This window comes from Crocodylus porosus, unplaced genomic scaffold, assembly GCF_001723895.1.
Source record: "Crocodylus porosus isolate Cpor-Errol unplaced genomic scaffold, CroPor_comp1, whole genome shotgun sequence".
Taxonomy (NCBI): domain Eukaryota; kingdom Metazoa; phylum Chordata; order Crocodylia; family Crocodylidae; genus Crocodylus; species Crocodylus porosus.
Window position 1 is genome coordinate 87,716,952 of NW_017728886.1, and position 9,439 is coordinate 87,726,390.

General features: G+C 39.7%; 1 protein-coding gene across 5 annotated transcripts in view; it reads right to left on the reverse strand.

Moving 5' to 3' along the window:
- Nucleotides 1-285: 285 nt before the first annotated feature.
- The window catches only part of ELMO1 (engulfment and cell motility 1), a 446,831-nt gene continuing 437,677 nt past the window's right edge, over nt 286-9,439 (reverse strand). For all 5 annotated transcript variants that reach the window (XM_019538714.1, XM_019538724.1, XM_019538705.1 and 2 more), the window contains 2 exons: nt 6,420-6,497; nt 286-1,600 (listed from right to left, as the gene is read on the reverse strand). In XM_019538714.1, coding sequence (XP_019394259.1) covers nt 1,400-1,600; nt 6,420-6,497 — 279 coding nt within the window. In that variant the 3' untranslated portion in view covers nt 286-1,399. The remainder of the gene's footprint in view (nt 1,601-6,419; nt 6,498-9,439) is intronic.

The window sequence follows — 9,439 nt, forward strand, 5'->3', positions numbered from 1 at the left end:
AGCAACCTTCAGATGACCACAGATGTATTGGTTTGCTTTGCACTTACATTTCTCAAAGGATCCTTTTCAGAAAGGCTCATCCACCTCTGCAATGCAGATTTTTAGACATGCCAGATGCAATTTTGTCACTGACTAAATAAATAAGAATTGCAAATTAGACTGTTATGTTGCTACTGTCGATCATAAGGTTAAGCTTATCCCCTTTTCTTTGCACCAAAGGCCTCAGAAGTTGTAGAAACACCAAAGAATAAATGGCAACTTCAAAATAAAAACAACGTTCCAAAAATCATCACAACTCAAATTTTATTCAACAGCAAAGTTGAAGGGAATAGTTTTTTTCTCTTCAGGGCAAATGTTCCAAATGGAAATTAAAAATAAAATCATCATCCCCCAAAATACTTCACAACGTAATTATTTTTCATTAAATATCTTTGTTTGGCAAAATTAAAAAAAAACTAGAACCCGTACAAAAAAATTTCCCCTGCAAATTAGTAACACTGTAGCAATGACAATGATGTAAACCTGGATGTCTGGCAGCTTTAATTAATCTGTAGAAACTGCAGTTTAAATTTTGGACCAAAATGAAAAAGTAATTACCTTGGTATCAACAATCCAGTTTTAGAGGCAACCAAGGTTTGGAATTCACTATGGTAACAGAATACAACTAGTGGTTTCATTCACAATGTGCGCTAGTAATCTGGGAAAGGAGAAGGACTTTTTAAGAGACAGCAGGAAAAGAAGTTAGAAGCTGTTGCAGCATTACAGCGTATGGTACAGCAAAAACCTGCAGACTACTCATTCTAGGAAACAATCACTTTGGGTGAGGTACAGATGATGGAGATGATGTTGCCAATGCAAAGGATGGTGCTGGTGATGATAGTGCTCAAGTTGAAAGCAGTCTATAATTTTCATTGTCTGATAGGAATCAATTGCGAATGGACATCTGGGAGTATGAAGGGGAATCTCTCTCTCTTTTCTCCAGCCTCCGCTTACAGTAGCTGCTTCTCCTCTCTATCTCTCTACTTCCAGTTAAAGCACTCGCAGTGCTGGGTTTGGTTTCGCAGACATGCATTTGGGAAGCACTGTCCATATTTGAATGTTTATTCTAGTATTAAAAATTAAAATGTTCATCTGGGGGGGCATTTTGCAGTGGTCGTCTTCGCCTTAGCTGTGTCCAAGGGACTGCAATTAGAAGTGAATTAAAGCAATGTAGGCTCTGACAAGCAATGAGGGAGATGGGATCAGAGAGAAGGAAGAATGCAGGGAACAGGAAGGGAAGTGAGTGTTTTTCTTTACACCCCCAAAGCCAAAATCCAAGGTGCGTTTGTGTTTTTTCATTCTTTGTTAATCTCTCCAGTTATAATATTTCCAGTTTAAACGTGAGTTTCAACAAGCAGCTTCAGTTACAGTCGTAAACAAAATCATAATTGCTGGGCTCCTTTGGGATAGGTGGGGGGGCATCAGGAATTTGTATGTTTTCCAAGTCGAGGAGACGAAGCTTTATTTCCATACTGAGCAGTGTGTCCAGGTCATTTCGCGTCAAATCGCTCATCATATCCTTCCCAAGAAGGGCATTCAGCCCATCAGTCCAGACACAGTACTATAGGGGAAGACAAGAAGTTCAGTTAAGTTGCAGCTTAAACTCCTTTTCCCATACAAAAAAATAATTAACCCATCAAGTCATCTCCTCTCTCAGAGACTTAAGAATCTTGCTAAAATTAGACGTAGATTCTTTACAGTGTCTTTGATTCAATTTAAGGCATGTTTATTAGCTGGTACAATGAAATAAGCCTGTTGGGTAGAGGTAGTCAGAAAACAGTAAAAAGAGCTCCATTTCAAATTTGAAATAAAAGACAAATCCTCCAATTTTTTTTCAAAAATAATTTGTGCAAGTTTCCTCATTTGCATACCAACAATGACATATTTTGGTTTTGGTTTTCAGAAAACGACAAGGTTTTGGCCTTTCAAAAAATGTTATAGTGAAAATTTTTCCTGACATCTAATTGCCAAAAATGCCATTCTTATAAAAAAAGAACTGGCAAAACTTCCAGCCATATGTATAAATCTACAAATCATAAAAGCATGTACAGTAAAGCAAGTCACTTCTACCTAAAGGTCAACAGCAAACATGCAATGTATTTTCATATAAACTGGCTCACCTAATGGTATATTGTATACTTTATATAACCACATACTGCACATAAGTGAGGTTGTACACAAACACATGCTTCTGAATATGAATGAACTACATAGAGTGCCTGGGTACATAAATATTTATGCATGTGTGTATGTCTAAAGAACATTGTACGAGTAAGATCTCATTTACATGTAGCAATACACACGGTGCTAGTTACCCTTTGCTGACAGAGGATGAAAATAGATCTATTTTCAGTCATATGAAGTCAATCAGTGTTCTGTTGTTCATAAAAATTAAATGTCAAGAATGCTAAAAACCATTGTAAATGCTGGATTAGCCCACAAGAGCCCCCTTCTCACACCATTTTTTGTTAATGAGAAATGCAATCTCACTCTGAAGCTGACAGCTTGAGATAAACATTGATTGAATAACTGTTTAAATAAGCAACAAACCCACAGGAGATTGGTGAGCAAGTCAACTTCTAGCGAATCAGTCTCTTCTATTTATTACTGGCAATTTATGCCAGTATGAACAAAAGCACTTGAACGAGGTCCTCTAAAAATAAATATTTCAATCATGGACATGGGGGGTGGGGAGAAGAGGGGGAGAGAATTAAATCAACTATAACTGCATTTTTATCTTACAAACTCTTCTGCTAGATTTCATGCCAAAGAATGGATTTTAAAATTTAGCTCGCCATTTGCTACAAGATCTTACCAAGCTGAAAGACAGCTAAGCTGCCAAAGAGAAAAAGAATACTTATAGGACTGTGAGGACAACAACATACACTGAGAAAAATAGAGTGAGTTTTTAAAACAAAATAGGAAATACACTTCTAATCCCCAGGCAGACATACTGATTCCATTTATTTAATGGTGAAACTTTAGTGAAGCAAGAATGTCACCCTTTTGTAGACATAGAAAATTGTACCTTCATTATCTGCTAGTTTCATAGGAGGCGGCTTAGGGTTCACATTACCACCTAACAGCTACTAAAATGATCACTTGCCCTGACATGATGATATTTCTTCTGAATTCGTACTCTACACTACGTTTTTTCAAATCTACAGTTTCCTGGAAGCCTTTAAAGGAAAGATTTCTTGACAACGTTTTGCCAGGAATTTTCTTGATAAAGAAAAGAAAAGAAAAGAAAAGGAAGAATTAGAAAAAAGAAACGGCGCTATTCAGAGGGTGGAAGTCTGCAGCCCCATTCAGCAGGTATAGCCAGTGTTCCCTCACGCAAAAATCTCAGCATGCTGGGGAGGACAGACCCATGGTCCTTCCACTGGTGCAGACATAACTGAGAGTGTGTCTCTTTCCAGCAGTTGGCTAGCCTGACAGATGGGTGAAAAGACTTCCTCTCTTATTTCCACATAGGTAAGTACATCTAATTACTCTTACACATTCTGCAATAACTAGAAATCCTAATGAGCTGGTGAAAAAATTCCTGTGTTAATTCACATGTAAAATGTAAAAGCAGACTCAGAGCCATTGAAAATATCAGTTTACTATAGATCAACTTTCAGGAAGCTCCAGTAAAACCCAGTTATAACCTCACTTACTATTTCTTCTGTGACACAACACAGGTAGGATAATCTACCTTTTTGCTATTCATTTAAGAAACAGCTATCAGTATTCAAGTGAAAAGCAAACATTATGCTAGCTTACCTAGTACTGAGTCCCCCAGAGAGGAGCAAGCCTTGACAGAAGGCTAATCAGCATTATCAAATTTAAAGTAAGTACAGACAGTCAAAAAGCCTGAGACTAAATTGATTCAATCTTCGCAGGTTAGTTTAAGCTGTGTAGATTGAACAGGTAAGCAAGTGAACAGACATTCACTTTTGATTCTGGAAATGCAGCCACATGCTTGCAGAGGCTCAGAAAATGAGGAGCAGTAGAGCATGTCTCCCTGCTCAGCTGGAACAGACAGCTTGGGCCAAGTCTAGCTTACTCCCCCTGCAAAGCATCCAGGGATGCTGGGGGACAGAGTTAACTTGAATCTGGAGGGGATCTGGGACAGAAGTTCAATAAACTGACTTAATTAAATCAGTTAAGTCTGATGCTACATCCACCCAGGTTTATCTTAAACGACTTTCAAAATGGTCGAAACTGGTTTATCTGCACTGAACTTCTGTTGTATTATAGATCTGTACCGGTTTCTGATTACTTATATCTGTTTATGTGTAATTTCTGTCCCTAGCTTTAGTGTCTAGAAATCATGAATCAGGCCTGAAACAATTATACTGGCTCAGAAATCTGGAGATGATGATAATAATGGTTTGGGGTTTAATTTTATTTCCATTGATTTTTGACACTCTACAGTGTTAGAATGAATTGCATTTTCATGTCTCAGCAACCATAAGGGTTAGAAACTTACTTTATTAAAAAGTAAAAGCTGAGGTGCTCAACATCATCATATAATGCCAGGATCTATGACTCTATATAGAACATGTACCAAATAGTGAGAGACTTTGGGTCAAATCAAGAATTTAGCTGGCCATTTGCTACAAGCTCTCAACAAGCTTAGTAGAGCTTTTATTAACATGTATTCCAAAGTATGGCACGCAAGATTCATGTCCTCTACAGACTTGCAGATGCTTTTTAAAAAAGGCAAGTTTGAACTTAAGCAACGAGGAGAATGTCTCGGTGAAGATGAAAAGACTATTGTTAGTACACTAGAAACTGCTAGTACGCATGTTTTAGATACAGTGTGGCTGAAACATTAGCTAATTTCCATGGCAGCCTGCCCTTCTGAGCCAGAATGGATTCTTATTAAATTGTTGCAAAATTTATGGACACCAACATGTGTCCAACTCAGAGAATAAAGGAGAATGCATTTGGCTTAAACCAACAACTCTTAACGGTGGCTGCTGTTTTGAAGCTCTAGGAACCTTACTGTCAATTGCTCTTAACTGAACATTTGCCAGCAAATCACTTCATAGAATAAACAAACTTCAAAGTGACATTGAAAAATTAAACCTTAGGAAAAGCCAAAGGAACATAACTCATTTCCTCTCTCAGAATTAACATTTATTTGAAGGTTTTCTTTTATCCAGAGTTGCAAATGTTAAAGCTATATAACTAATCCACTTCATTTGCAATCCAATTTCATGCACTTTAAGAACACTACAATTTAATGCAGTTTAATGCAATCTTATGTGTTTTCTTTCTCTTTAAGATCGTGTCTGGAATTAAGACCAAAAATGAAGTGACAGGGCATGCATTTGGATAAGGGGTGGGCATAATGCAGCCTGCCAGGCCATTCTATCTGGCCTGCGGGACCCCTAAAAAAAATTTAGAAAATTGATATTTAGCTGCCCTGGGCTGCCTATCATGTGGCCCTCGATGGCTTGCCAAAACTCCGTAAGCAGCCTCTACCCAAAATAATTGCCCGCCCCTTGTTTGAATGGTAAACACATTGCTTTGTCACTTCAAAGACAAAGAGGAGAAATTTTTTTGCTAAATTTTGCTGAACATTTTCCTAAGTTTGGTTCTGAAAATCCCAAGTTCTTTTGGATAGCCAGTTATGACGCTTCCACCTTCATTTTGGCAAATATATTCCATTACTTTTTGAGGTACATGTTTTCCTTTGGGTAGAAGAGGAGTGAGGGGGAGAGGTAAGGTGGAGAAGGGAAGAGAGGAAGGGTGGCTGCTTTGTTTCACTTTATTTGCACAAGGCTTATTTTCGCGGTCTCTTAGAGGTTGACCCCACTGCACACACAACCAGTGTGAGGGTGCAAGTAGAAAATAATTTATAATACTGTGTACCAGATGCATATTTAACAATTTTGAATGGCAAAGAGGGAGATATGACAGCCAGAAGAATAAAAAACCATAAATGTGATTTTTGTACATGGGTGCTACAAACTCCCCTGATGGTATAGGAGTATAGTTCAGCTGATGATGCCTTTTCACCATTTAAGAATTTCCACAGTATAGGCCAGGAAGGTCCTACTAAGATTTAACTTGATTATTTTGAAACCTTGTAGGGGATACTTTTAAATATACCAGAGAAGATTCTTACTCTGTGTCCATTTGTGGGAATTAATTGCCCTTCAGTATTTATTGAAAAGGAGCTCTTGTTTCTCTAGAAAAGGAGGAGAAGGAGTTCCGAGTGAGCAACTGCTTCTCCAATACAAAGAGAAAAGGGTGGAGGTTGGGGGTGAGGGGAGGAAATCTTTTTTTGTATCATGACTTACATGGCCTCTACCCCAGAAATGCTTACAGTGTTTATAGAGGAAGTAACCTCACTTTCATTTCCCCTTATTTGGTCTATGGCTTACCTCATGCTTGTCAGGAGCAATGAAATTCAGTTGGCCATTTGAGTCATACAATATAGAGAAAGCAAGCTCGAGCACCTCCTGGAACAAAAGTCACACAGAAACACAGGTTAAAATTCCATTAAATAGAGTCACATGTTCATATTTTAGCCTTCCTCTCTCTCTACCAACAGTGTCAAAGAAAACTGAAATGCTTTGTAGTATCCACCAGGAAGGAATGCTGCTCCTCTGGCACCCTTCATTCCTCGCCAGCATTGCAATGTTCCAGATTTGGGCAATGGATAACAGATTGGGCAACAGCAGACATAATGCAGATGCAATGGCAGTGAGAGCAGTAGGATACATTGAAAATGACTAGTAGTGACAGTCTTGGAATCTGGATTAGGCTAGTATTTGAATTCAAATCTGAGCCCTCCCATGGCTAAAACTGAGTCCTAAGGCACCAAAATCTTAAAGTATTTTGGCTCTGTGATAAGACTAGTTTGTATCTTGTGGCATCTGTGCCACCTTTACTGCTGGGATTACTAAATTATCCATTCTCAAGATGCCTTTGCCATTTTGGCCATTGAGCAAAGAACTAGCAAGCATTGGGTAAATTCTCCAGGAGCACAAAAATGGCACTCCCTTCTTTGAGATCACCCTCAACAGGGTAGAAGGCATGTTGCTTAAGGAGGTATGACAGTGGTGCCTTTCAGAGGGCCATTACAAGATTCTGCAACATGTTAGCTCTTGAGTTGCCTAACTGTTAGTTGAGTTTTGGGACTCCTCCAAAGCCCTCCCTAATTCTATCTGTGCTTACATTCCATGTTCTGTTTCCCCCACTGCCTGTGCTCCAGACTAAGTTTTTCTCTCCCTTGCCTTATTTAACTCCTTCTAATGTTGACTACATCTTCATCCATAATGTCCCTCACCAGTCAACAAAACTGGACAAATAATTAGTGACTAATAATTATTGTAAAAAATAAAGATATATGAATAATTTAATAAATAATGATACTTCTTAATGTTCTCAGTTTCAAAGGATTCTAGATATCAGACAGTACTACAAATAAAAACATTGGTTCCTCCTATTAGAAAATGTGATGGTTGTAGCTGTGTGAGCCTGAGAGATTTGTTTGCTATACTTAGTTTTGCAAATTTCAAATAAGTCTGGAGTGGGGAGAAAGATGACCGATTTTGTTTCCTCAAACAAGCGTAAGGAAGTAAGTTAGGCATCCTGCTTACATTGAAAATCAATAGGCAGTTTTCCACTGAAAATTCCAATCTATGTAGATCAGTGATTCTCAAGTAGGGTACCATGGCACCCTGGGGCACCCTGAGATCCTTTCAAGGGTGCTGCACGATGCCACACAATGTTAGCACCATTAGATTTACAATCATGATTCACAAGATAAACCTAGTGATTTCAAACAGAAATCCATAGTTGTGGTCCTTCTGAGTTCTTTGCAAGAGAAAAACTTCTTTACTATGTCTCTGTAAGCAAAAAAAAAGTGAAAACTAGGAGCTGGAATTTTCCAGGGGTGCCTCAGGTCTAAAAAGTTGAGAACCACTGATGTAGATATATATCAGCAGGTGCATCTACACGTAAAATTAAGGAGACAATGAACTCTGGAATACACCACTGGAGTACACTACTCCTGGGCACTGCATCTACACATGCACCCAGCACAGCAGTACTTGGAGCAAGGGTGGAACAGCCTTGGGCTGGCCAGGGCTCCGGATGGTGGCCTCGGGTAGTGGAGGGACTGGCTGGGGCACAAGGGTGCCTACAGAGCTGGGTGGCTAGCTGGTGGGCAGCCCCTGCACTTTAGCTAACCCAGCAAGCCTCTGTCACCATCTACGTATGCATTTCAGCACAGTAAATGACCCCGCCATATGTCGACGACTGCCCCCATCATACTGACATGGACAGTATGATCTTACAGCAGAGTTAATCTACCGTGCCCTAATACTGGTGCATGTGTAGACTGTGATGCTTTACTGCAGAGCTAATTAGTTTACTCTACAGTAAATTGCATGTGTAAATATACATAGTATTTACTAACAATGACCACACTGTTATCGAAGGCACTGTGGTGTGTATCCTTATATTTAGGCTAAGAAATAAATGTGGTTTACATATTCAACAGTTACTGTACATGTCCAATGAACTTTTAATAATTATAAACATCTGCTCCGAGTTAGTAAAACAAAAGTCAGTGAAAAATGAACTGGTTATGGGAGGTATTTGTGCCACTGCACTCAAGTGTATTCAAAACTACTCTACTGTGCAGACAAGCCTTGTTTTTCTTACTTCATTGTTCTCGGCCAGTGGTCCCATTACATGGATTTTCTTTATTCATTCTCCTGAAGAAGGAGGTAAGACAGAAACATCCGGCCCTAGTCACTACGCTACTAGCAGCTGAAAGAGCACTGCTTTCTACATTTACTACACTGAGGAGTAAAAATGCAATAATGGCAAGTTCGTGTTGGCTGGAGCAGACATATCAGGAGCTACTATGCTGACTTCACTATCTGGAGGTCTCTAGACTTCTGCTAGTATAAATCATAGAATCATAGAAGTAGGGTCGGAAGGGACCTTGTAGATCTTCAAGTCTGAACCCCCGCCTGGGTGGGAGAAAAGACTGGACTCAAATGAGTCCAGCCAGGTAGTCATCAAGGTTTTTCTTAAAGATCCCCAGGGTAGGAGCCAGCACCACTTCCCTAGGAAGCTGGTTCCAGCTCCTACCCACCCTAACTGTGAAGTAGTTCTTGCAGATGTCTAATCTAAACCTACTCTCTAATAAACCTACTCTCTAATAATTTGTGTCCATTGTTCCTTGTCATGCCAGGGGGCACTAGGGGAAGCAGCGTCTCCCCTAAACCCTTCTGGTCCCCCCTAGTGAGTTCATAGACAGTCACCAGGTCCCCCCTCAGCCTTCTCTTGTGAAGGCTGAACAGGTTTAGGTCCTGCAGTCTTTCATTGTAGGGTCTGCCCTGTTGTCCCCGGATCATGCGGGTGGCCCTTCTCTGGACCCTTTCAA